General features: G+C 63.1%; 2 protein-coding genes across 7 annotated transcripts; one reads left to right on the forward strand and one right to left on the reverse strand.

The window, feature by feature from the left end:
• Window positions 1-848: 848 nt before the first annotated feature.
• Window positions 849-25,109, reverse strand: PPP1R37 (protein phosphatase 1 regulatory subunit 37). Of its 5 annotated transcripts, XM_075134455.1 has the most exons (14): window positions 24,441-24,532; window positions 23,757-23,959; window positions 16,239-16,336; window positions 15,292-15,337; window positions 12,607-12,767; window positions 9,948-10,067; window positions 8,301-8,451; window positions 6,458-6,613; window positions 4,069-4,181; window positions 3,686-3,827; window positions 3,134-3,300; window positions 1,610-2,537; window positions 1,067-1,155; window positions 849-978 (listed from the first exon to the last, which is right to left on the reverse strand). In XM_075134455.1, exons 2-13 carry the CDS (start codon window positions 23,863-23,865, stop codon window positions 1,073-1,075), a joined length of 2,274 nt encoding a protein of 757 aa, XP_074990556.1. In that variant the 5' UTR covers window positions 23,866-23,959; window positions 24,441-24,532; the 3' UTR covers window positions 849-978; window positions 1,067-1,072. The 5 variants fall into 5 exon arrangements, with proteins under 5 accessions (XP_074990556.1, XP_074990553.1, XP_074990555.1 ...); XM_075134452.1 differs by lacking the exon at window positions 23,757-23,959 and having other exon boundaries at window positions 24,441-25,109; XM_075134454.1 differs by lacking the exon at window positions 23,757-23,959 and having other exon boundaries at window positions 12,667-12,767; window positions 24,441-25,100.
• On the forward strand, window positions 25,109-26,509 carry GEMIN7 (gem nuclear organelle associated protein 7). 2 transcript variants are annotated; one of them, XM_075134543.1, is made up of 2 exons: window positions 25,109-25,389; window positions 26,122-26,509. In XM_075134543.1, exon 2 carries the CDS (start codon window positions 26,130-26,132, stop codon window positions 26,478-26,480), a length of 351 nt encoding a protein of 116 aa, XP_074990644.1. In that variant the 5' UTR covers window positions 25,109-25,389; window positions 26,122-26,129; the 3' UTR covers window positions 26,481-26,509. The 2 variants fall into 2 exon arrangements, with proteins under 2 accessions (XP_074990644.1, XP_074990646.1); XM_075134545.1 differs by having other exon boundaries at window positions 25,252-25,317.
• The last annotated feature ends 18 nt before the right edge of the window (window positions 26,510-26,527 follow it).

Consider the following 26,527-nt stretch of genomic DNA (forward strand, 5'->3'; position numbering starts at 1 on the left):
GGATGGAGAAAACGCCGGGATTCCCACCTCGGATCCCCCCCCCCCCCCCAACCAAGACGCCGCGCCGGCACGGCCGGCTACGAGGAAGCGGCTCGAGTCCTGGTAGCCCCCCGGGCTGCTCCTCTCCCAGCCCCGGCCCCCCCTGGAAGCCGCAGCCCCCCCCGGGGGAAGGGGGTTGCATGGGGGGGGGCTCCACCGACGCTGCTTTTTGTGTTTCTGGGTATTTTTTTTCCGGCAGCCCAGGAGCAGGAATTCAGTTGCAGGTTAGCCCGGAAGGAATTAATTAATTCTAACACCCATCCTCTCAAATCCCCACCCAGTAACTTTGCAGCTGATGATAAATATATACCGAAAACGAACAAAAACGAACAAACGAACCAAAAAAAAAAAAAAAAAAAGGAACTTCAAAATAAATAACCATTATGGCCGCGGACGCAGCCGGTCCTGGGTATCTTTAGTGACAGACGCTCCCCACCGCGGGCGACGGCCGCCCAGACCGCGCCAGCCCTCCGTCCTCCTCCCGGCACGCGCCGCCGCCGGGCCCTGTAGTGTGCGGTTTTCATCTCCCGGGGGGGGGGGGGAGCGAGGGCCGCGTCGCCTTCGCCCCGGCGGGGGGGTCTCCCCCCTCGGAGAGAGAGAGAAGAGAAAGAAAAGGCGAAGGTGTCGGGTCGGGGTCCGGCGAGGGTTGGGGAGCCGGGACGGCCCCGGCCGGGTCGTTTTTCTCTGCTTTCCTTCCCTCCATTGCCCTGGGGACACAGCGGGGTCCCCCCCCCGTGCAGGGGAGGCGAGTCGGGCGCCTGGGGAAGAGTCTGGGGGGCAGAAAAACCTGGGGTTTTTTTTTGGGGGGGGGGGGGAAAAACAATTTTAAAATAACCCTTTGTCCTGAAGCCCGAGGTTGGTTTCTTAATCATTGTGTGGAGTGGGAAGAGAATAAAGCTACGCCGGAGCCTCCCCTCGACGCCGAGCGGCCCCGAAGACCTGCGAGAGAGAGGAGAGAGAGCGGCCGTGGGGTCCCCGACCCTCCAGGACGCTCCCAGGGTTGTCCCCAAGCCCCGTCCCCGCTCACCTGCGGTCACAGCGGCTCCTGCCCCGCGTCCTGGCTGGCCTCCAGGAGCAGCTCCTCCAGCTCCTGCTCGTTCTTGGAGCAGCTCAGCTCTGCAAGGAAGGAGCCGCCGTTCCCTTCGCCCGCCCGCTTTCCCCGTTTCCCCCCCCAAAAAAATCGCACGCGGGGGAACGCGGGGCGTTAACCTGACCGCTAACGAAGAGGCTCAATGAGCTTCCCGCCGGGCTCATTAACTTCAGCTCCTTCGGGAGTCTAATTAAGGAGCGCTTCAAAGAACGAAGCTCTTAAGCGCGGGGAGATTCGCTTCGGGTTAAAATTCCCCCCAGGAAAAACGCCCCCAGCGACAAATTACCGCACCCGTGGGCATCCCGTCGGGAAAGCAGCGGGGGATTTAAAGCCCTGGCAAGACGCCGGCACGGGGAACGGCTCCGCGCTCATCCCGGGCTCCGCCACGCTGCCCCGCAGCCGTTTTGGGAGAGCGCGGCCGGAGCGGGGACTCGGGATCCTCGGGGATGGGGGGGGGGGGCTCGGCTCTGGAGCTCTTACCGTGCTCGGCGGCGCAGCTCCCCGTTTTCCCATCGCCGTCCGAGGACGCCTCCGGAAGCGCTCGCGCAAAATCCGTCTTCAGCCCGTTGGGGAGGGGAGTGTCGTGGGCCGCGCTCTCGCAGGCGGCGGGGTCGCCCCGCTCGGGATCGGAGCCGGCGCTCGGCGCTGCCGGTGCCGTTACCGTGTCGGCAGCGGATTCGGGAAGAGCTCCGTTCGCCCGCGGTGCCGGGAGTTCAGGTTTTGTGGCCGGAGCCGCGCTCTGGGGCTCAGCGGGTTTCGCGGCGGCATCGGCGTCCTCCCGCGGGCACGCGGCATCGGCGGCTCGCTCCGGCAGGCTCTCCACTCGCGTCACCACAAAGATTTTATGGCCTCGCCCGGGACTGGAAACCGAAATCCTTCTCTCGTTTCCCTGGGAGGGCGCGGAGGCCGGAGAGGCGGCAGGACTCCCCGCACCGGCGTCGCGCTGCGATTCCTCGGCGATGCGCACGGGAGGCGGCCGCTCCCTCGGCTTCTCCGTGGCCGGCAGCGGCTGGGGCGCGGGAGCGGCGTCGGCGGAGTCGAGGCGTTTCGGCGATTCGCTCAAGTCCTTCGTCTCTAACCCAGCGTCCGCCTCCTCGTCCGTGTCCGAATCGGAGTCCGTCGCATCGCCTCTGGCGTCATCTTCCGTTTCCACGTTCCCGTTCTCCGAGGCCGTCGGGGTCTCCCCGGCTTCTTCCCCCTCTTCCGGAGCAGAGGCGGCGCTGCCGTCTCGGCCGTCCTCTGCCGGACCCTCCTCCAGAGGCTCCGTCACGGTGATCTCCGGCATCGAAGCCGATTGCTGCAGCTTCTGTTCCTTCTCCTCCTTCTCTCTGGCCAGGATGAAGTTGCGCTTGCAGCCGTTCTGGATCTCGGCCAGGAGAGCCTTCTGGGTTTCGATGAAACTTTTTACCTGCGAGAGAAGAGAACCCGCCGGTCACCTGGAACGTTCAGAAATCAGCGGGTTGGGAAAAATAATCGGCTCCATCTTTATTTTCCAGGCAGGCACGGCGTAACGGGGTGGTTTCTTCCTCCAGCCCTGACTGACGTTTCCCCAAGAAACAATTAAATCGCCCGAGAATCGAAACGCCCCAACGGCTTTTTCTCAAAACGATCCCCACCAGGATCGGGGGATCTCCCGTCCCGGGGGACGCTCAACGGAGCGGGATCCCGAGCGACGGGTCCTGCTCGGAGCAGGGGGCTGGACCGGAGACCTCCAGAAATCGCCCCCTGACACAAGCTGCGGTGTCGGGGCGCATTCAGCCCCCCCCCCCAGCGCGGGGCTGCCGGCCGGGAAGCAGCCGTTATCTTACATCCAACCTTCGCACAAAACCACGCGGCCGCAGGTTGGGCAGGAATTAATTTCGGCTGAAAAAACCAGAAAGCGGCCGAGCCGAGGGGAAGCCTGGAGGCATCGTCCTCGAGGACGGCGTTTTCCTCTTGGGGGGGGGCCTCAAAGAGAGACCCCGAAGGGCAAGAGAGGGGTGGGCGAGGGGGTGCGCTCCCTACCGACTCCTTCTTGGGCTCCCTGTCCAAGTCGAGGCGCAGCAGCGAGTGGTTCACCTTCAGCGCCAGCGACAAGGCCATGAGGCCGCCCGTCTTGATCTCGTTCTCTCGCAGGTCCAGGCGCAGCAGCCGCGGGCTCTCGGCGATGAATTCCGCCACCGCCACAGCGCCTGCGAGGGACGGGAGAGCCGTGGGTGACGCCGCCGGTGCTCCTCGGGGTGGCCTCTTGGGTATTTTGGGAGGGACGGGGCGCGGGGGGGGACGTCAGCGGGAGTTGGGTGCCAGCTCCCAGGCACCCCGCGTGCTCAGCGAAAAGGTTTCCGCAGGGCGTAGGTGACGCCAGAGGCGCCAAACCCACGGGAGGAGGTGGCCTCGGACACGCCGACTGCGGCGTTTTGGGTAGCGTCCCCCGCAGAGACCCCGAACCGGAGCAAGGCACCTTCCCGAGGACCGGAGCGGACCCCACGCGCTTTCGGGGGGGGGGGGGGGGGGGGGGCCGGCCAGCCGAAGCGGGGCCGCGGTCGGCGCAGGCGGTGAGCGCCGACCTCCACCCACCTTCGCAGGTCAGTTTGGTGGACGCCAAGCCCAGGCGAAGGACGGAGCGGTTCCCGATCAGCCCGTTCTTCAGGTTGCGGACGCCTTCGTTCCCGATGGGGTTGTGGCCCAGGTTTAGGGTCTCCAGGCTCTGCGTGTGAGGCTGTGGGTACCCGCGGGGGGGGGAAAAAAAAAGCTCGAGCTGGAGGGGACGGCGGGTCCGGCTCGAGCCCGAGCGGGTTTAAATCACGGCTGTTCCGCTAACGGCGCCGCCGAGCCCGGGGAGGAGCAGCGGAGGAGGCCGAGGGGCACCGCCTCGGCCCGTACGCTGCCCGGATCCGGCCCCACGGGAGAGACGTCTCTCCGGGAGCAAAGCCGTGGGGAAGGCGCCGGGATCTACTCACCAGCGTCATCCCCAGATAGGCCATGCCGGCGTGAGTCAGCTGGTTGTTCCACAGAACCAGAGTGACCAGGCCTTTCCGCTGCTCCTTCAGCCCTTCGCAGATGTACGCCAAGCCTGGAAAAGAGCCGGGGGTCAGCCCTCCCCCCGCCGGCTCCAACAGCGCTTTCCTCGCTTCCGTCCATCCGGCCCCTCCGCTCCGGCGCTGCCCGATCCCGGTTAGGACGGAGGGGCAGCGACGGAGAACGCCACGGCGTCCGTTAGGCCAAGCTCCGGCGTCGGCGGCGTCTCCCAACGCCGTCCCCCCCGCTGCTTGATTTGACGCCGGCTGCCAGCAAAGCGCCATCGCTCCCCTCTGCGCAATTAAACCTCTCGACGTATAAAATTCATTAGCGCGAGGCTGGAGCTCGCGAGGACGAAAGCCCCGGGGAGGGAGCCAGAGGCGCGGGGACAGGGGGCGCGGCGGGGACACGGGGCGCGGCGGGGACACGGGGCGCGCACTCAGGGTGACCCCCTGCCCGCCGTGCCCGCGGCGCGGGGGGACGCAGGGTGGGCACTCCCTCCTTTAGGTCACCGTCCCCATCCTTCGGGTCACCGTCCCCCTCTTTCAGGTCACCGTCCCCCTCCTTCGGGTCACCGTCCCCCTCCTTTGGGTCACCGTCCCCCTCTTTCAGGTCACCGTCCCCCTCCTTTGGGTCACCGTCCCCCTCCTTTGGGGTCACCGTCCCCCTCTTTCAGGTCACCGTCCCCCTCCTTTGGGTCACCGTCCCCCTCTTTCAGGTCACCGTCCCCCTCCTTCGGGTCACCGTCCCCCTCCTTTAGGGTCACCGTCCCCCTCCTTTAGGGTCACCGTCCCCCTCCTTCGGGTCACCGTCCCCCTCCTTTAGGGTCACCGTCCCCCTCCTTCGGGTCACCGTCCCCCTCCTTTAGGTCACCGTCCCCCTCCTTCGGGTCACCGTCCCCCTCCTTCGGGTCACCGTCCCCATCCTCCGGGTCACCGTCCCCCTCCTTTAGGGTCACCGTCCCCCTCCTTCGGGTCACCGTCCCCCTCCTTTAGGTCACCGTCCCCCTCCTTCGGGTCACCGTCCCCCTCCTTTAGGTCACCGTCCCCCTCCTTCGGGTCACCGTCCCCATCCTCCGGGTCACCGTCCCCCTCCTTCGGGTCACCGTCCCCCTCCTTTAGGTCACCGTCCCCCTCCTCCGGGTCACCGTCCCCATCCTCCGGGTCACCGTCCCCCTCCTTCGGGTCACCGTCCCCATCCTTTAGGTCACCGTCCCCCTCTTTCAGGTCACCGTCCCCCTCCTTTAGGGTCACCGTCCCCCTCCTTCGGGTCACCGTCCCCATCCTTTAGGTCACCGTCCCCCTCTTTCAGGTCACCGTCCCCCTCCTTTAGGGTCACCGTCCCCCTCCTTTAGGTCACCGCCCCCCTCCTTCAGGTCACCGTCCCCCTCCTTTAGGGTCACCGTCCCCCTCCTTCGGGTCACCGTCCCCCTCCTTTAGGTCACCGTCCCCCTCCTCTGGGTCACCGTCCCCCTCCTTCGCCAGACACGGGATACGGAGCAGTTCGCCAAGGCGGATCCCACCTTCCCGGCCCAATCCTGCCCGGGCCGAGGGCAGGCGCTGTTTTAAATTACCGCGAACGTATTTATTCGCGAAGCGCCCAGCACCCCACCGCCAGCGACGCCGCGCAAACCCACAGCGACGCCCGGCAAGCGACTTCCGACGCGTACGGCCCCGGCGCCGCTCGTTATTAAGCGCCCAAAGATGCGAAGGACGTGGCAGCTGACCTGGAAGGCGGCAAATTAATATTTGCACCTTAGGGTGGGACCCATCCGGGTGGCCACAACAGCGCCGGTGACATCCGACTCGGTCACGCTCGGCTCCCTTTATACCCAAGGCGAAGGCAGCCGGGCAGCTCGCGCGGAGCGAACGCGGCTCCTCCACCAAACCGCGGCCGAGTAATCGGCATCGCCAACCAGAACCGGCCGGGGCTGGGGTTGTTTCGCAATTCCTGGGTTGATATTAGATTTTGGCCGCTTGTTCGGCTCCGGGGAGCGAGGAGAAAAACCAGTCGGCAGCGAGAGACGGAGGGAGGCGAAAAACGCAACTGGGAGGCACGAGGCATCCCCGCCTCCCCCTCGCTGCCCGCAGCCTCGCAGCCCGGCCCCGGGAAGCGAGCGAAGCTTCTCTCGTGATCTTCGCTTTAAAAACCGAGAGCTTTACCCTGCCAAAATCCTTCCGACGTGGCGAAGCGGCTCTACCCAACCCTCCCGCTTCGGCTCGGCCGCCCCCCCCCCCCCGACTCCGAGCTCTGCGCCCCATCTCCGAATTCCTCCCCGCCTGGGTCAAAACTCCAGGGAATGGGGGCCGAAGGAGCGGCGAGGGGCCTCACCCGAGTCCAGGATGTGGTTGTTCCTCAGGTCGAGGATCTGTACGTAGCAGTTGAACTTCAGCAGGTTGCCGAGCTGCGCCGAGTCCTGCAGCCCGTTCAGTTTGTTATCGGCCAGGTACAGCTCCCGCAGGTTCACGTTCATCTTCAGAGCCGTGGCTGAAAAGGCGGAAAACCGGCACCTCGACCCGCGGCCCCGCACCGGGACGGCTCGCGGGAAGAGGCGCCGCCGGCCGGCGCGCTCACGACGTCGCGACGCGCGGGTTCGGGAGCGTCCCGGTCGCGCCGTTCCAGGCGCTCGTCGCCCCGTCCGGGCCCGAAGCGGTGCCACGGGAACGCGCGGCCCCCCGGCACGGGCTCGCGGCTGCGTCGGCACCCACCGCGGCCGCGGGTGGGACGCCGGCCGAAATCCCTGGCCGGATTTCCGAGGTGTTTGGCCAGCAGCGGGATCCGGCACAAGCCCCTTTTTGCCCTCCCGCCCGCAGAGGGAAGCGGCGGCGACTCGCGCCGGCACGAGCCCTGTTCCGTCTCTTTATCAGGGATCTGGAGGAGGGGATCGGGTGCTCCCTCAGTTGGGAGACGACCCCCAGCTGGGCGGGAGCGTTGATTGGGAAGGGTCCACAGAGGGACCTGGGCAGGCGGGGGCCATGGGCCCAGGCCAACGTGTGAGGTCCAACGAGGCCAACTGGGGCCACCACAACCCCACAACGCTGCAGGCTTGGGGCAGAGCGGCTGGGAGGGAGCAGAGGAAAAGGACCTGGGGTGCTGGTCGGCAGCTGGACGTGAGCCGGCCGCGTGCCCAGGTGGCCAAGGTGGCCAGCGGCATCCTGGCCTGTATCAGAAATAGTGTGGCCAGCAGGAATAGGGAGGTGATCGTGCCCCTGTGCTGGGCACTGGTGGGGCCGCACCTCGAATCCTGTGTTCAGTTCTGGGCCCCTCACCACAAGAAGGACATGGAGGTGCTGGAGCGTGTCCAGAGGAGGGCAACGAAGCTGGTGAAGGGCCTGGAGCACAAGTCTGATGGGGAGCGGCTGGGGGAACTGGGGGTGTTCAGCCTGGAGAAGAGGAGGCTGAGGGGAGACCTCATCGCGCTCTACAGCTCCCTGAAAGGAGGTTGTAGCGAGGTGGGGGTTGGTCTCTTCTCCCAAGTAACAGCGATAGGACAAGAGGAAATGGCCTCAAGTTGCGCCAGGGGAGGTTTAGATTGAACATTAGGAAAAATTTCCAAAAAAAGAGTGGTCAGGCCTTGGACCAGGCTGCCCAGGGACGTGGTGGAGTCCCCACCCCTGGAGGTATCTAAAAGCCGTGGAGATGAGGCGCTTGGGGACATGGTGCAGTGGGCATGGGGGTGTTGGGTTGACGGTTGGACTGGATGATCTCAGAGGTCTTCTCCAACCTTAACGATTCCCTGATTCCATGAAGGGGCTGCCCGCGGCCGGGGGCGTTATCCCCTCCTGCGGGGCACGTGGCCCTCACCAGCACGTCGCCCTTCCCCAGCTAGGCCAACCTAACGACCCACTAAACCCCAGAAACGCTCCCCTGCCAGAACCCTGAGCTCATTGCTGCTACCACAACACTGCCATTACCTCCGGCCCGGCCGTCATTTATCACTAATTCATTACCTTAACGACGGGGGCCGCCCAGCGCTGTCTTACACCCACTGCCCGCGGGTTGGGCTGGCGCAGAACCACCCCACCTCCCACCCGGGACAGACGTCGGCGCTGCCACGCGTCGGCACGGGCACGCCGGCGGCGACCGACCCGAGATCTCGCCGCGACGGCGAGCCCGGCGCGTTCTGGGAGGCGGGTGGGATGCCCGAGCTGGGTGCCGCTCTGCCGTGACTCACCCAGCAGCATGAGCGGGCGTCCCGAGAGGCTGGCGTTCTCCAGGTGCAGGACGACCAGGCTGCTGCTGATGCGCAGGGCGCGGGCCACGAAGGGCGCCGAGTGGTCCAGCAAGGGCGTGTTTCGGGCGTCCAGGTACTGCAGGCAGTTCGTCTGGGGGGGGAGGACACGCGAGGGATCAGCGCTCGGCCCCGCGCAGCCTCGGCCGCTGGTTTTTTTGGCTCTTTTTCTAGGTCGGGCTTAAGGCTGAGCTGTTCTACAGGTCAAGTCCCATCCCGGCCACCGATGCCACCTCCGGGCTGCTGAGATAAGAGCTCCCGGGATGACTTACGCCCATCCGAAACATCGTTTTGGTCACCCCACGGGCTTCAGATAAGAGGCAAAGAGCCAGAAGGAACCACTCAGATAACCCCACGGGCTGGGACGGCCGCGCCGAGCTCCACGCTCAAACCACCCCATTCCAGATAAACCCCTCATCTCCCGGAGAATCCCCTCCCCGCCGTCACCCTCAAGCCATAGCACGGGGAGGACGCGCTTCAGGTGACCGTAGCGGCGTCACGTTCTCCAAAGAGAAGCTTCCCTCGTCCTTCCACACCCCAGGACGGGCTCCCCTGAGCTCTCCGGATCCGGGGTCTGGGAAGGCGTCGAGCCACCGCGTCCCTTGCCTGGGCTTTGCCTCCAAGCCCTGAGACCCTTCCCTGGCGTCACACGCGCCGTCTGTTCCCGCTGGAGATCGGCAGCACGCCGCCGGCCGCCGTTTGGCTGATTTACCATTTCCCACGCTAACGCGAGCCCTTTCACAACTCCGGATTCTCCCTAAGAGCCCCAAGGGCGTCTCGAGCTCCTTCACCGCACCTGCGTAGGCGCAGCCGGTTTTAAACCATCGCTACGGGGTCGGCCAGCGCCGCGTGGCGACACTCGGCTTCTCCAAAACACGGGGTGGGCATCGCCTGCACCGCGCGAGCTCCAGTTCCCGATATCAGCCCCGCCGCTAAGACGCCGGCGCGGCGGGGAACGCTACGGGGACGCGTCGGCTTTCCAAGCGGAGTTGGGCAACGCGCCGAGGGCGCTGGGTGAAACATCGGCAGGGCCGAAATGAAAATTAGCAGGTCGAGCAGTAATTGCGGCTCAAGGGCGGTTTTGCGCCGCGCCCCGAGCGGGGAAACAGGAGACGCTGCCTCCTCTGCGCTCGGCTTTCGGAGTGAACTCAAGCGCCGAACGACGAGGTTAATTAGCCCTGCAAAGCCAAACACCGGCGCTCGTCATCCCGCCGTAAAGATAATGAACACCCAGCTCGAGAGCCCGACCCCGCCACCACGCCGCTAATAACAGCCTGCTCTTTGGTTTGGTTGTTTGTTTTTTTTTTTTTTTGCTGGGATCTGCATTTCCATTTTCTCTGCTCCCGGTGCTCGCCAAGGCATTGAGCAACCTCGCGGCGGGTGGGAAGAGTGATATTTTTGGTTTTTTTCCTTGCCTCCGAGCCCTGGGCTAAGCAGGGTCTTTCTGAACCGGGTGGTTTTCCGGATGGGCGAACCCAAAACCACACCTACGGTCTTTTCCGAGTCTTTTCGAGAGACGCACCCGAGCCCACCCGCGTAGCCGCAGGGAGTTAAAGCGGGTGCCGAAAACGTTCGCGAGCGAGCACCAACCTTCCTCATCATGTGGGCGGCCGCCTGCCAGCCTCGGGTGCCGATGTGTTTGTTAAAGGAGATGTTGAGGTGCGTCGCCGACTCGTAATACTCGATCATGTCAAATAACGCCGAGGCGCCCTGCGAAACCAAGGCAGAGGGAAAAAGCGGCGTTAAGCGGGCGGGCGGAGGCTGAGCGGGGTTGGAGAGATTTAAACAAAAAAAATAAATAAAAAATAAAAATAAAAAGAGGTTTTGCTGTGCTAGGACGCAAGCGGCTCGGGCGCAGGTCGGCTCCTCCGGACGCCTCTCGCACGACCTCACGTCACCGTTCCGCTATTTAAGTCATTAAGCTCTTGCAGACGAGGTCCGCGGCTCCCCCCCCACCCCCCGCCAAGGCAGCCCAGGCAACAAAACCCCCTCCTTCAAACAAATTGGCACCTCAGGTGACAAGTCCGCCCGTCCCCGTGCCCGCTGGCACCGCGGCGCTTTGCGTGCCACCTCCGCGCCAGCCCCCAGAAGCCGGGGTGCTCCCCCCGGCCACGGCACAGCCGGGACCCCCCGCGTCTCTCCAGCCTCTTCCAGGGACTCTCGGCAGATTTGCTGCCCACGGTTGCTCCAGGAGGATAAAAAAATAAAAGGCATCTCGCCTTATTCCCGGTGTCCCCGCCATCGGGCACGTGCCTGGGGACCATCACCGGGGCAGACGGGGACCCGGCAAGGCCTGGCACGGGATGCCAGCCTGCGGCAGGAACGCCGGCGCCGTGCCGCGGGGCGGAAATTCCACGAGCGAGCCCGAGACGGCACCTTGCGGCGGGATTCATCCCCCACCCTGCCCCTCTGGGCACCGGGAGAGAAAGCGAACTCGGCCGGCGCGGGCTGCGGCACCGGGGACTTGAACGACACTTCCGAGGATACGGGAAAATGTTATTTTTTTGTTTTTTTTTTTTTGTTTTTTTTTTCCTGGATATTCCACCTGCGCTGAGGCCGGGCTATCGGCTCGGCGCCTGTCCGCTCCCTGCGGGGTTACGCAGCTCCGCAGGCAGCCGTGACACTTCCCCGGCCACAAAACCACCCGATAATCCAACCGGGCTAAAAAAAAAAACCAAAAAAAAACCCCAAAAAAAGGGTATAAACCCCCAGCTTTATAGCAGGGTGAGGAGTGAAAGGGATGAGCAGAGCAGCGCTCGTGCCTGTGAAACGTCTAAAGCTCCTAGGGCAGAAGCGGAACAATTTGCTTAATTACATAATGAACCCTCTTTGGAGAAAATTAGCCGAAACGTACGCCGGAGCGGGCAGGGAAGAGCCGCAAAAGCGCTGCGAGGCTTCCAGAAAAAAAAAAAAAAACAAACAAAATAATGCGGAGAGACCTGGAGGACTGGAAAATATCAACGGGAAACAAAAGAAAGAACAGGTTTTCGGGGAACAACAGGACTTTCCGCTGGAAACGGGGTGCTCCCCGACAGGAGACGAGGAGGGGAAGAATCCGGGTGCCGGGTGAGCCAGTCTGGAAAAAGGTGAATGAATCGGAGGGACAGGGAGGGCTCGGGGCCGGCGTCAACCCCCCCCCCCCGCGCCGCTGTTTCCCCCCCGCCCCGGCAGCGGACGCGGAGACACGTCGGACACCTCGTGCCGCGCCGACGGTCTCGCTCTAACGCAACGGGAAGAGAAAAGCGCAAAAGAGGTCTGCAATCTCTCTGCCTGCACCCTCCAGCTTGGAAGCCCCGGGATACGTTTAAATAATTAACGCGTAATCCTTCCTCCTGTAAGATAACGAATCGAACGAAGCCCGGGATCGTTTTACAGCCAAAGACGGCGCGAGTTCAGCCAACGCGTCCCTGCTCTGCGGCCCCGTCAGGGGACTCGCCCACCCCCCCAAAGAGCCCCGTTCCGTGCCCGCCGCCCCCCGGCAGCCCAGCGGGATCGGGCACCCAGTGCCTGGGCCAGGCGGGAGCCGGGTCAGGGAGAAACCGCCGCGGCCCGGAGCCGGCGCCGTCACGGGGTCGGGCCGGGAGCCACCGTCCAAGTCACGTTTTTCCCCTCTTCGTATCGGCCGCGGGCAGCGGCCCCCCAAGAAGCTCGCGGCTCCCCAAAGCGCTCCTCGAGCGGGGAAAAACCAGGGGGGGAAAAAAGCACGAAAAGCTTCCGAGGAAACGCGGACAAGACAGGTTCGGGATCGGGATGGACGCCGCGGGAAAAACAAGACCTCTGACGACGCCGGGACTGAAAGGGGATGCTCCGGGGCAAGGGGAAGCGGAGATCGGAGGCGGCTAAACTAATTTTGAACCACTTCCTTCATTTTTTAACCTCCTCCGCTCGGCCGCTGCGACTTGGAACTCAGGGCCCCGGGCGCGGCGAGGGAGGAGGAAGGCAAGTCGGGACGGGATGGGACACGCAGAAGGGAGCCTGAGCTTCACCTTCAGCCCCGAAAAGCCGCCTGCCAGCTCGCCGCAATCCCCTCAGCTTTCAGAACAGCTTTTAAAATACGTATTTAAAACGCCTCAGGGTTTCGTGGCCACCCGGGCTTCCGAGCAACCTCTTCTTTTCGGAGCGGCGAACGCCGCGCCAGCAGATCGAAATAAGAGGGTGGGTATGAAGGGAAGGGGTACAGCGACACAGCACAGCCCCCTCCCCCCCAAAAAAAAAATAAGTGGGTGCCCAGGAGGAGCTAAGGACTGACCACAAAACTCGTTAGCTGCGAAACAGGAACGAGAAGCCGGGAGAGGTCAAGGCCACTTACATCTTCATCCAAGCTCGTTTGCTCCAAATCGACAATTTTGAACTGGACCCGTTTGAAAATTTCTTCCAGCGCTTCGCAGGCTTTGTAATCCAGCTTCTCCCCTGGGGAAAAGAGCAGAAGAAAGTGAATTTGGGTGCTTCAGCAGGTAAGGCGCGAGCTCGAGAGCCCCGAGCTGGCCGGAGGACGCGTGGAAAAGCGACTTTCTCCCCCCGTTCGGAGGCAGCACCCCCCCCCCGTCCAAACAACCCGCCCGAAGGGAAACTCAAACCCAATATTGGGCGCTCACGGTGATTTATTCACCCAGCAGCAGAAAGCATCGCCTCGGATGAGGATTTCTCGTTAACGGCCGAGGACCGGCCGTCGCAGGGAGCCCCGAAAGCTGCGGTCGGGGGCTCACCAGCAGCGCCGCAAAGCGGGAGAGGGATCCGCAGGGAGGCTTCGGAAAGGACGTCTCTCGCTCGGAGGATTTTGGAAATCCAGCTATAAACCAGGTTGCTCACCCGACACAGAATCAGCCACAGCAGCGACGCTTTCGCCGCCTAAAACTCACCGAAACCCGGGATTTCTGTCTCCCCGCCGGGCAGACAGCCGTCTTCCCGACGAGCCAGCCCCTCACCAGCTTCGGTCCACCTGGAATTACGTTCCGAGCATCCCCGCTGACAAACTAAGGGCCGGCTGATTCCTCCTTTTGCTATATAAAAGCACGCCGGGGTCGAAATTAAATCCCCGCACGCGCCTTGTAAATACGCAGGCTGCTTCCCTGCCTCTGACAAATTAAATTATTCACGCTTCAATTTAGGGAAGCGCTGGCACAAGCTGCCTGGAGAACATTTCCTAAGACTTTGGGGTTTTTATTTACTTCTTTATTTCCTTATTTCCTAGGACCACCCTCGCAGCAGCAAGTTACGGAGGCCCGGCGCCGGCCAGCCGGCAGAAAAGCCGCGATAGCTCAGCCCCCCGGCTTACGGGGCTACGTCCGTTTGAAAACCAGGGGGTTCTCCCCCGCTAAGCGGCTGCTTTTAGACGCCGCGTCGGGCGATTCTGCCAGGCAAAACTGAATTTGGGGAGGGGAGGACCCGCAAACGCGGAGGCGGAAGCTCTGCCTTTCCTCCTAACGCCAGCAGATCCTGTCCCCCGTTACGAAGAACGAAGCAGCCGGGCCTGGTGCACCCTGGCTGCCACCCCCACCGATCCCCTCCGAAACACCGAAAGCCGAAAACGCGGCAGCAAACGGTCGCCCACGGGGGTCTCCGGCACCCCCACGGGGGTCTCCGGCACCCAGCGCCTCCCCGGCTGGTACAACCTCGTCCCCGAAGGCGAGATCGATGGGGAACCGGCCTGCGCCTCCCAAACAGATCGCCCTTTCCGCGCCGGAGCCGATCTCGCCCTGCGGAGCTGGGAATTCGCTCAACAAGACCAGGGTGAGCTGTCGTCACCTCCCGACAACGTCGGGAAGGGGGAGGAGGTCACATCCCACACCAGCCCGAGTGAAAAAGGTGAAACGCGGCTTAAAATAAACCCAGAGCTTTGTTTCTGTCGCAATAACCGCCGTGAGGGGGGGTCCAGCGCAGGGGAGAAGCGGGAAAGAATCACGCGAAGCAAGTGCTGCGGAGGGGGACGACGAACCCTTCGCTAAAGGCTGAGCCCGGGGCCGCGCCGGCGTTGTATCGCCTATAACGGCATAAAGCAACGCCTATAACGGCATAAAGCAACGCCTATAACGCCTATAACTGCATCGCTTGGGGTCTTCTGAGAACCCCCCCGCTTCTAGGGGAAGGGGGACGCGGGCTCCGGCCGCCCCAGCCAGCCGACGACCGCGGGATTTGTAAGAAGTCAAGAAAAAAATCCTGTCTGGCGACGTTGAGTCCAAATGATGGCGACGGGGCCTGTAAATGATTTTATTTTGAGGGGGGGGGGGGGCGGTTTCAGGAAGGAAGAACGGCCAACGCCGACCATTCCGTCTTCTCCCTGCTGCGCGGCTGCTCTTGCGGCTGCCGGCTTGTTTTTGGGAGGCATCTCCCAGCGCAGAGCGGGAGAAGAAGCTCGTTAGGAAGGGAAGGAGACCAGCAGAAGGCAGGAGGAGCGAGGCAGCGACCTGCTGCCAGAAAAAACCCTCGTCAAATATTTGCCTAGCAGAGACCTCGCGGGGAAAAAGGAGGCGACCTCGTCGCCCTCCTGGAGATGTTCCACAAAAGCCATCGTTCAAGACGTTCGCCGTCAGGAGAATCAACTGGAACGGCTTTCCAGTTTTCCCACCGTGCGAGGAGTTTCGAGACGTCGGTCGGAAAAGTATTCCGGCAAACCCGCTTCGGCTCAGCCCTGCCTCCTGCCCCGAACGAGCCGTTTCGGGAGGCAGCGGGTAGGAGGACGGTGGCGAGGGACAGCCCGGCTGCTGAAGTTATCCCGCTGCTGTTTCGGTGCTCCTCGACCGGGGCGTTAATATTCCTCACACAGAAACACCCCTGCCGCTTCCTTTTCTGCTCTTGCTGGGATTAAGGCGCTCTCCTGCTCCGGCCCGCAGGAGCCCCAACCCGGAGCACGACCCCAGCGAGGGCCTGAACGGGCTGAAACACCAGGATGGCCCAGAAGAGAAATAAAATCCCCTGGTGATGGATCCCCCCGTACCTTTCAGATCCAAGCAGTCTATCCTGGGAGCCAGATCTTTAAATTCCTGCAAAAGCAAAAGCAGCATTTCAGCCTCGGGAGGCGGAGGAGGAAGGGGAGGGGAATTCACGCCCTAAAATAACGAGGGGACATGACAAATTGGGCAAATCCTCCCCCAAATGAAGAGAGAATATGGGAACTCTCAGCCCGAGGTTCACTGGAAATCAAAGCTGCCACCTACGGCGCTTTGCAGGCTGGATCCGTGCGAGCCACGGGGAGAGCTGGGGACCCTCCCCGGGACAAGGTCTTGGAGCTCTACGAGGAAGGGTGGCCGATGAAGATGAGGGTCTGTCTCCACACACGGAGGCACCGGAGCTGCCCGGGGGTGAAAAGGCCAGGATCTTCCCTCCCAGGCCAAGGGAAGAGCTTTAAACACGGTGCTCCAGTGTGCAGCTCTCAGGCCTGAGGATTTAAACGGGACTTTTATTCACCCCGGGCGAGCAGGGAAAACCACAGCCTTCGTCGCGGCCTCCCCGCGGGCCTCCCTCCCCCGACCGCGTGCGCAGATTTCCATTTAAAATAACATCCGAGGTATAAAACCGCTTTGCGAACGAGCCCGTTTCACGTCTCGTCCCCCGGCTCCAAGGCACGTCGGGAGCGGGGCAGCGGCGCCGGGCTGGAGCTACCCCCGCCCAAGAGACGGACGTAACTTCGGCGGGGAAAACCAGGACGTTTTCCACGTTTAACGCGGCAGCGCGTTAAATTACGCGTAATATTTTGCTAGCAAGCTCCTTCGCTTTTGCTCTCTGCGGCAAGTTTCAGCTGTCCCGAAACCCGCTCGCGCTACGAAAACAGGAGTCCTCGTTCCCGTCTGACAGGCCGGCGGCCGTAAAACTCGACGGCGAATCGTGTAATAAAGGGGCGCGTTCGCTGAGTCCGGGCAGGGAGAGCACCCGCGCCAGCTGTACCTGTATCTGCTTCAGGAGTTTGGGAATCTGCTTGCAGTTCAGCTTCTGGCAGGCTTGCTTGTAGGCGCTCACGATTTCATCGACGGTCACGTTCTGGGCTGAAAAGGTACAGGGTTAAGAATTGAGGTTACGCTTGGTATTTGCAGGAATTGACGCTTTCCCTCATCGGACGCTCACTATCCGTCGGGATTTACGCCCAGCGGAGGAGCCCGCGAGGAGATTATAAGGATTAAGGATGCTCAAACGCAACGTAACGAAGGAAAACCTGAGCAGGGCTTGCTCGAACAGGTCGACGGGAGCAAGCCCCGTCTTGCTCGGGCAGAAAAGGGGTCGGAGAAGCGCAGCCGGTGCCTCCTGCCTCCTCCAGCCGCGCTTTGGCACAAAAGCTGCTCTTTCGGGAGCGGAAAAGCTTTTAGAAAGAGCGGCGGGACGCCAAATCCCGACCCTCAGCAGATTGCCGCGGCGGTTAATAAACAGCGCCGTCAAATACGTTCCTCTTGCCTTTAGTTTCAACTTTGGGGTTAGCGCTCGACGGCTTTGCAGGCACGGAGCCAGACAGGGCGCATCCACCCTCACAACGCCAGATTTTCCCTAATCGGCTTCCGGAGAGAACCGGAGCAGCTTACGGAGGACCCGGGGGTCAGCCCGAGTCAGTGAGACATCGGCTAAAAGCTCCCGGAGTTGTCATCCAGTAAATACATCCTCGAAATTCGGCTCCTCGGCTGGAAGCCGCGGGAGGGGCGCCTCGCTGCCGTCACCGCCGCCGAGCCGAGCGGCATTTACTCACCGCTTCTGCCTTCCCTGAATCACGGGTAATGCCGCCGCTCCGGATGCCGGGGAAGCCGACGCGGGCGGCGGGAGCCGCCGCCGGATCATTAGCCACGTGAGGTGATGCCCACCTCCGCTTTCGGCGTGATTTCGGGTCGGCGATCGGCGCGAACGAACATTAAAGCCGTCCCCGGTCAGAAGACGATCTGGAGAAACCAGATTCCCCAGGAACCTCATCTGGCGGAGCACGAAGCAACCCCCCCCCCCCTCCCTGCTCCCATCCCCGAGGATTACGACATCGGGAGAGCTCGATAAAAACCCGTACCGGCTGCAAAAGGCAAAAAAAAAAAAAAAGAACAAACCAACCAACCACTATTTTAATCTTCTTCCTGTTCGCAACAAACCCGTCGGGCACGTCTGCGGCAGGACGTGGAGCGACACGTGGCAGAGGCAACGCCGTGCCCCGGCTCGGCCGCGCCACCCCCCAAAAAAAAAAAAACGCCGTTTCGGCAGTTTTTAACCCCGCGACCCTTCCCAGGTCACCGGGGTGAGGGTTGGCGGGGACAACTGCCACCCAACCGAGCAAAAAAGCTTTAAACGCACCCCAAGCGAGCGCTTAACTAGGCGAGACCTAAGACCCCGCTTTCACGCCCCAAAAGCCCCACGCGACAGAAAGCGTTCGCTCCTCCGAAGCGCCGCGGGGACGCGCCGGGCGGCCGATTCCCCGGGAGCTGAAGGCGGCGCTGCGGAGGAAAACCCACCCAGGCCGAGCGAGCCCCGCATCTGTAAAAAAACAAAAAAAAAGAAATATTAAAGTTAGCGAGGGGACGAGCAGCGCACCGCAACGTTTCTGATCCCATCTGCCACCTGAACGCTCTCCTCAAAAAAAAAAAAAAAAACAAAATCAAGCGCGATTTCGGGAAAGCGAGGAGCGTAAAGGAGAGTCGCCGCTGTCCCAAGGCGGACGAGCATCCCGGGAGCTGCGAACCCGGCTCCAAAATGTCCTGGCTGAAGGATTTCTCCCCAAATCTGAACTCAAGCACGCTTTGCTAATCTGGTTTTTATTAGTTCCCGGTAGGAAGACGCTTCAGTCTGCCCTCTCCTGGGTGGAAGTCCTAAATTTTAACAACTCTTATTGCTGGAAGACTGGGATTTGCTTCCGCTTCCTTCCGTGCGGATCCCGGCACATCTCCCTTCCCACCTCGCGGCGCTCGCCGAACCTCGGTGGAAGCCCCCATGGTCCATCTCGAGCTGCTTCCAACGTCCTTCTTCACGCAGAGCCCCGCGCCGAGGAGCCGCGGTCCACGAGGATCGGAGCGACTCCCCGTTCCCAAAGAACGCCCCGGGATGATTTCATCCGCGCCGTTAAAACGCTCACGAGGGGATCCAGATCTCCAGCTACTCCCGGGTCTCCTCCGGGCCTCACCGCCGGTGCCGCCTCTGCTCCCACCTGGAGCTCCTGCATCTGCCGGGCGCTGGAAAACGCCCCGAGTTTGCCCCCGGCGTCGCGACCGCTCGTGGAACCGCACGGGCAAGACCAAGAACGCCGGCGAGCCCGGCGCCCGCTCCGTACGTCCCCGTAACCGGCAATCCCTGCGGCGGTCCTGGCGGGAGATCACCCAGCCGGTCCATAACCCTTCTGGGGCGGCTCTGGATCGCCTTGGTGGGGCTGCTGGTAGGAGCAGTTGGGATTTGATCTCGGCTTTGCTCTTCTGAAGCCCCGAAGGAGGTTGAACGCCAAGAGCGAGCAGTTTCTTCTTCCCTGCAAGGCTTGGGCTTCGCTCCGAGGCCACCTCGCTCTTCCGAAACTCAGATCCGTGAAAAACGTTCTTACTTTTGCCCCGACGACGGATCCTTAGGATCAGCACCGAGACCCTCCGAGGGAATTTCCTCGTTAGATATCAGGGGTTTTAATGAAAAAGGATCTTCACGCTGGTTTTTAGAGCATCCCATCCCTGCCCGTTCCTCTTCTCCCCCTTCGCAAAGGGCCGCTCGCCCGCCCGACCGCGGTAACAAAGCCCGCGAGTCCACGTTAATATTTCCTCTTTGCCTTGCGGCTCAGCGGCAAATATTTGCGGTCTCTGTAACATCCGCCTTCAAAAAACCCGTGAAATCTCTGCGAATTGTTTTTGGCAGAGCAGGGCGGCAGACGAGGGCCGACGCCGATCCCGTGGCACCGACACGTGTTTTTCAGCTGCTCCGGAGCCGGCAGAAGGGTTTTACGCTGCTGACTCCGTCCGTAAAACAAAAGCAGAGCTGTTCTGCAAAGAGCTCCGATAAAATACATATTTACAGACGCTTGGGCGGCCGACTTGAGCAAGCAAAGCGCGGCCGACTCCTGGCTCGGGTGGAATTACGGGCGGCTTCAAATATCTGGTTTTAGAAAGAGCAGGCGGGAGACGGCGCAGGTTTCCATTCGGAACATCCCCGACGGCGTCCTGGATTCCCCCTTCTTTAAAGTCCACCCTCAAAATAATCCCGTTAAAAGGACAAAACGAGATGAAAACCAGAGCTCGTGCTTCCGGTCCCCGCAGAAGAGCCGCACAAGGCTTCAACGCCTTTCCCTAACGAAGAACTAAGATTTATTACCCAAACGATGACCCCGCTCACGTCCTGACCCCCTCTGCCGTTTTAAAACCCTGCGCTAATGTCCCCAAACAGAATTAACTCCCTTAGTAAGGCATCTCTTTATTATTGGCTCAGCAGATTAAGATCCGAAGAGCGATAACGAGGGTATTACCCAACCTCCTGGGTAACTCCATGTGTTTCATCCCATAATTTTCTATTCATTTTCGCCCACAGCTCCCGGCAGAGCGGCCGCCGGCTTTACCGGGGCGACGGCGCGGGCACCGCAAAAACACAAAACCCGCGGTCGCTCAGGCGACGAGGCGCCGGCGGAAAGCCTGGAAAATTCAGGGGAAAAAACAAAAAAACCCCAGAAAGGGTCATGGATAAAGTTTAAAAGGCGAGGAACGCTTCTTCCTGCGGAAGACGACAGCGGCCTCGTGCCGCTCTCCTTTTCCCAGTCCCCAAAAGCCCCGTTTACGCGTGGTTTTGCCCTTAACTACGAGCTCTTCGGGGCTTTTTTCCCCTCCGAGGAGCCCCCCCCGGGGTGCCGCAACTCAGGCAGCAACAAATCTGGATTCCCCGGCAAGGATCCCCAAATCCTCCGGGATTTACCTTTCCCGAAAGGCACTTAATCCCCCGGGGGATCGGGATGATGCAGAGGCCCCACTGCCTGCGAGGAAACGCGGCACCGAGAAATAAGTTAAATCCTCTTAAAACCCAGCCTTTCCGTGCCCCCCCAACCGCTCTGCCCGCGCCGGGTTTCGCTCCTCCGTCCGCGTCCAACCCTGGGACGCCGCGAGGCCGAAGCAAACAGCTCGTTATTTATTAACGGGCGGCGTTCGCCGCCGCCTGCGCTCAGCTCCTCTTCGCAGCCTCCGCACCGCGGACGAGAAAAGCCGATTTTTCAGGAGCTCACGTCCGACTTCTCTTCGTTTTGCTCCCGGCGCTCGCTTCGAGCCCGCGTAAGGAAACGGAGGCGAGAGCCGACGTAGGCAGCAGGGAGTAGGTCCCAAAATCAGGCAAGGAAAAGGCGGGGATTTTAACGCGATCTAATCAAACGATTTCCCTCCGTCCCCGAGGTCACCAAAGGAGAGCTCTAATTCTTCGCCTCCGCTCGGGAGCATCCTGCTGCTGCTTCTCCCGGGCGAGGTTTCACGTCCCGTCTTTCCACGCGAGGGGAAGAAAATTACTTTCTTTTCGAGGGAACCCTAAAAATACCCCCAGCAGAGGAGTTCGCTGGCAATCAAGTGGCTCCTTCGCTCTCGGTCCGGTGGCGCCCGACGCAGGGAGAGGAAGGCAGTGCCAGAGTCACCCGGATTTGCTCTTCCCCCCCCCCCCCCATTTTGGGGGAACGGCACCCACCGGCCGGGTGGGTATCGGAGCTTCTCCCCCCGAGTGCCGCGGGCGGGGGCGCGAGCCAGCTCTCCCCGGGGTCTCTCCGGCGTTGGCAGACACCCCCACGCCTGCGGCGACCCAGGCTTCCTCGCTGCCACGATGCTCGGCGTCCGAAACAAACGCACCGAGACCTCGAACGCTTGGGACGGCAGGACTTCACCCACGCGACACCTCCGGGGGTTTTTTTTATCGCTCCTTCGCGACGCTGCGGCGGTTTCCTGGCTGTATCCCGGGGAATGGGGAGAAAACGTCTTCCCCCTCCTATATTTTCCAGCAGAGATGGCAGAGACGCGTCTCGACGGCAGGGGAAGCCTCTGGCTCCTCTCCCCAAGCGCGGAGGTCCTGAGCTTTCTAACAAAGTGGCTGGCGAAGCCACAGGAGGGGGGAAAGGTGATAAAGGGGCACTTTTCCCCGCTCGTCTTGCGCTCTGCCTCATTTCCCAATGAATAACGCGGTGCCCGCGGGGTGCCGGCGCGGCAGGGAAGCCTGGCAAGCCGAGGGAGATGGATGGCAGCAGCGTCTGGCTCTAAAACCTCCCCTCTCCAGGTTTATCCGGCGCCTATCCCATCCTAGCCAACCCTTCGGACCCGCGCGGGCTTAAATCAAGACAGGGTTCGTCGGAAAACAAGCTGGGGAAAAAAACCAGGACGAGCTTTCGGTTCTTCCACGTTAAACCCGGCGCAGCGTCTCCGTCGGGGGAGGTACGGGGCCGGCAGAGACCCACCGGCCCCGCGGCCGCCGAAGGGAAGGAGCGGAGAGGAAGGTCAGAGCGGAAAGCGTTGTAATTTAACCTGCCATCGATCCGGCGAGGCGGCGGAGAGGCCGGTACTGCAGCCCGGCAATAAAGAATTAAAAGCAGAAATAATTAATGCTAATCGGCAAGGTTTGACAGAAAGGAGGGCTGACGAACAGAACCCGACACGGGTCTGTAGAGAGATCGCTTCTCGGGGAGCTCAGGTAGCTCTGTCGGATCAGGATGCTTTAAAGGTGCAGGAGTCCCAGGGGGGAAAAAAGGTGGTAAAAAAAATAAAGAGAAATATTTAAAAAAAAAAAATAAAAAGCAACGGTGCTTGAGTCAGTAAGAAACGCGATGCTATAAAGCCACCTCTTGGCATTCAAACAAGGCGTTTCCGCGAGAGGCCAGGGAACTGCTGACATTCAGATATCGCCGATTTTAGAAACAATCGAGTGTCCGTCTTGCGGGGTGAGAACCCGGGGGCAGACAGCCCGTTAAACGACGCTAACGATGCTCCAAACGCGTCTCCTGCGTCGCGTCGCGCGAAGCTTCGCGGTAAACCATACGTCTTCTTTACCTTCCTCTTCCAAGCCCTCGAGCGCTTCAGGGTGGCAAGCGCACCGGAGAGGAGGACGCAAACCCGTGCGCGAGCGGCGGCATTGCCGAGCCCCGCGCCGCGTGCTGCCCGGCAAAACCGGCCCTGCCGGAACCGGCTGGGAAGACCTTGGATTCAAGTAGCCAGAAGGAAGTTAAACGAGCAGAGGCGCGTCCGCCGGAGCAATTTCAGCTGATGAATGATGAAGGAGAGGTAAATAAAGCCCCAAATAAAAACAGTTATTATCCACACGTGAGAGGAAGAATAAAAGCGGCGTCACGGGCAACGCGCTCCTGAGGTCAAGGGAAAGGCAGGTCCCGGATGCCGGCTCTGCCCCGAACGACGCCGGCTTCCACGGAGCCGCAACGATCAGCAGCGTACGGGATTCCTCCCTAATTACAGAGGGGAAATTTGCTTTCGGGCCCTTCACGCTGGGCGCCTTCGGGGGCTGAAGTTTGAGGTTAAATGGCTTTAAAGAAAAGGTCCCCAACGCCTGAAGGGCGCGACGCCTTTGGGGAAAGCCTCGAGCTCTGAGCCAGCGCGCCCGGAGCCTCGGGAAAGGCGAGCTCGGCTGGGGAATCCGCCCTTCCCGGGCCCCCTCCGGGATAAGGCCGTGTGGGAAGAGAGCGGCTCGTTTGAGAGCGCTGAACGACGTCCGTTTTCGGGAGCCCCGGGTTCGCTTCGCCAAGGTGAACGTCACGGCTTCATCCAAAGCAGGATCAGAGCAGCAGAAATTTGACATTAACGCAGCTGGCAGGATACATAAACCACGCAAACGCGTTAGCGAGCCATTTTTCTCCATTGCTGGAGGTGTCTGGCTACCGGTCACCGCCTTGGGATGAGCCGGCTAATGAGGAGCGATAAAACCACAATCAATCAGCGCTACGTAACGAGATCTAGCGCCTTTTAGGCCACGTGCGACGTCCGTGCAGTGAAACTGGAACGGGTCTTGTCACCCAAGGAGGTGCGTGACTCGGGAGAAACCCGATTTCTGGCTTGCGACACGGGAAAAATAAAAAATAAATTAAAAAGGCTTGTTTGGTTCCCAAAAAGGAGGTGTGGCTGCCGGTTACCAATGATTTTTGGTGGCAGGTACTGCAGCGGTTTGGTTTGGGATTGAGAAATGCAGCACGTGGTGCGAATCCTGGCAAGCAGCGGCCTGCGAGGAGCTTTCGGGATGGCCGCGCTCGTACTGCAGCGCAACGTCCTTTACCGTATCCCCCGCCGGCTCCCGCGTTTCGGTACAGTATAAAGAACGTCCTGAAATTTGCAGCCAGCCACGTCACGCAATTACCGGGAGCCCTGGAGGCGTCCCGGTCCAGACCCCCGCCCCCAGCCCGGCAGAGGGGCCTCGAGCGGAGCCCCCGACGGGTTTGGCACCCACCCGCAGCGGATCCGCCGACACGCGCTTCCTCGGCGCCGGGAGAACGGGCGCCGGCGCTTCGCGGGAGCTCACGTTCTGGCCGTGCCCCTCGTTCGGGGATGTTTCCCGGGAACACGACGCTCCTCTGCTCGCCGCGCCGAGCTCCCCGCGCTGCCGGAGGGGCTGGGGTGGACGTCGGCATCCGGAGACGTTACCGAAACCTCTGGGACCTCGGAGGGATGGAGCCCCAGGTCGTCTCCTTTCTCCTCCCTCGGGCAGGCGAAGCTTCAGTAACGCTTTGGGGAAGAGACGCTGGTTTCTCCACGCTGCTGCCGCGGGACCGTCACCCGGCGGTGGGTGGCACAGACCCCTGCCGGAGCGCCGGGCGCCGGACAGAGCTCTCCCACCGCGCCGGCGGAGCCCAACCACCACCGCCGTTCCCTCCGCGCCGGCTCAGGGCGGCAAAGCCGGGAGCTTCCCTCCGGGCCGAAGCGCGGCCGAAGCCTTCGATGGCGGGGAGGACGGGGCGGCCGCTCCCCGCCGCCGGCACCGATTCGCCTCCGTGGCTTCGCCGGACCCACGGTTCCGGGGGGTCCCAAAGGCCGCGCTCAGGCACCCGATCCCGGGCGGCTTCGGCTGGGGGTCTCTCCCCCGGCCCCGAGGGGCCGCGGCGGGGCCTCTGCTCCGGCCTCTTCGGCACCGGGCCGGCCCCAACCCCGCAGCCCCCCTCGAGGAGCCAAACCCGGCGTCCAGACCCGTCCCCCCCCCCGCCGTTACCGTGTCTCCAGGGGTCCTTGGGCTCCACCGCCCCGGAGACGATGTCCTCGTCGGAGGGGAACGTCACCCGCTTAGCGCCGGGCCGCAACCGCCCGTCCTCCGCTCCCCGGGCCGCCCCGGGCGGGGAGGCCTCAGCGGGCGGCGGGGCCTCGTTGCCGGGCTCGGGGGGGGCGGCCGCCGGCCCGCAGCCCTGCCCCGGGGCCTCCATGGCGGAGCTCTCCCTCCTCACCGCCGCCCCGGGGGCATCGCCCGGCGCTGAGGGGCCGCTACGCGGCGGGGCGGGCGGGGGAGGGGGGGCGCAGCCGCCGCGCACCGGAGCGGAGCCGCCGCCGCCGCCCGCCAGCGCCGCAGCGGCCTGCGCCTCCGCCGCCGCACTTTCGCCACGGCCGCGGGGAGGGGAGGAACGGCAGCCGGGGAAGGACGGAGAAAAGCGGGGAGGGAAAGGGGGGGTGGAAAACGGGGACGGGGCGAGGCCGCGCCGCTGCGCTCAGCCCCGCTCCGGCTCCGGGACCCGCGCGGGCGGCGGTGGCGAATCTGCGGGAGCGAACCGTTCCGGGCCGGCGGCGGGAGCAGCGCTCGGTTCGGCGCCGCACTTTCGCCACGGCGGGGAGGGGGCGGGAGGAGGAGGAAGAGGAGGCGGCAGCGCGCACCGGGAGCGCGGGGGGGAACGAAGACGCGCGGGGTAAGCGCCGGGAGCCCCCAACCCGGCCCCCGAAGGCCGGTATCGCCCCCTTCCCCCCCGTTACGACGAATCTGCGGCGGCGGAAAAGCAGCCCGCGGAAGCGTAGCGCACTTCCTGGGGCGGCGCGGCGCGCATGCGCGGCAGCCCCACGCGTGACGAGCAGCCCCACGCGTGTGCGAGGGACGCGGCCCGGCGGCCCCGCGGGAGCGCCCTGGGGTCCCGCGCGGGTGCCCCCGCGCGGATCTTCCCACGAGCGCGCGGTGCCCCGTGCGTGCGCGGGGCTCCCACGCGTGTGCAGCGGGGGTGGTTTGGGGGGGCACCGAGAGGCTCTAAGGGGCTGGGGGCTCCGTGGGGAGCTTTGGGGGCCCAGGGGTCCCGCGGGCGGGGTGGGGGTCTCAGGGGCGCGGGGGGGGCTCCACGAGGGACACCGTGGTCCTGTGGGGAGCGGGGGGGAGGGGGGTCTGTAGGGTCATATGGGGCTGGGGGGGTCTCTATAGGGGCTTTGGGGTCTCTACGGGGCGCAGGGACCTGTGGGGGGCACCATGGGGGGCGGGAGAGCTCGTGGGGGAGGGGAGGTTACTGGGGGGGGGTTGGGGGCTCCGTGGGGCTGGGGAGGGGGGACTACGGGGCGGGGTTGGGGGCTCCGTGGGGCTGGGGAGGGGGGACTACGGGGGGGTCTTTTGGAGGCTGTGGGCGGGGCACAGAGGGGTCCGTGGGGCTGTTTGGGGAGCAAGAAGCCATATGGGGGGGCAGCTTGGGGTTTTGGGGGGGTCTCTGGGGAGAGCCCAGGGGGGCCACGTGGGGTAACGGGGGCTCGGGGAGCTGCATGAAAGGGGCTGGGGGTGTCTGGGGGGGCAGGAGGAGCAAGTGGGGGCTTTAGGGGTGGGGGCGTCACAGGGATGCAGCTCCCGGGGGGGGGGGGGATGGGGAAGGAAAACATGGGGTGTGGGAGCACGGGGGGACGCTATGGGTGACCACCCCCCCCTTTCCCCCCCCCAGGAACCGCCATGCCGGTGCCGGTGGGGGTCCTACGGCTGCCGCGGGGCCCCGACGGCTGCAGCCGCGGTTTCAGCCCCACCTCGCCCCGGTTCCAGGCGCTGCTGGGGGGGGACGCGGCGGCGGCGCAGGGGGCGCGGGCGGCCCTGCGGCAGCGTTACCTGCGGGGGCTGGCGGCCGCCCGGGGCCGCCCCACGCGATTCTGCCTGCGGGCGGGGGTCCGGGTGGACGCCGTCTTCGGCGCCGCCGACGTGGAGGCCGTGGCTTTCCAGGTGGACGCCCTGCGGACCCCCCTGGGGGTGCAGGCGGCCGCGCTGCTGCGCTGCACCGACGTCCTCGCCTACTCCTTCCTCCTCGACTGACCGTTAATTAAAAAAAACAAAAAACACCACCCCTTTTTCTGCCCTTT

Source organism: Calonectris borealis, chromosome 32, assembly GCF_964195595.1.
Source record: "Calonectris borealis chromosome 32, bCalBor7.hap1.2, whole genome shotgun sequence".
Taxonomy (NCBI): domain Eukaryota; kingdom Metazoa; phylum Chordata; class Aves; order Procellariiformes; family Procellariidae; genus Calonectris; species Calonectris borealis.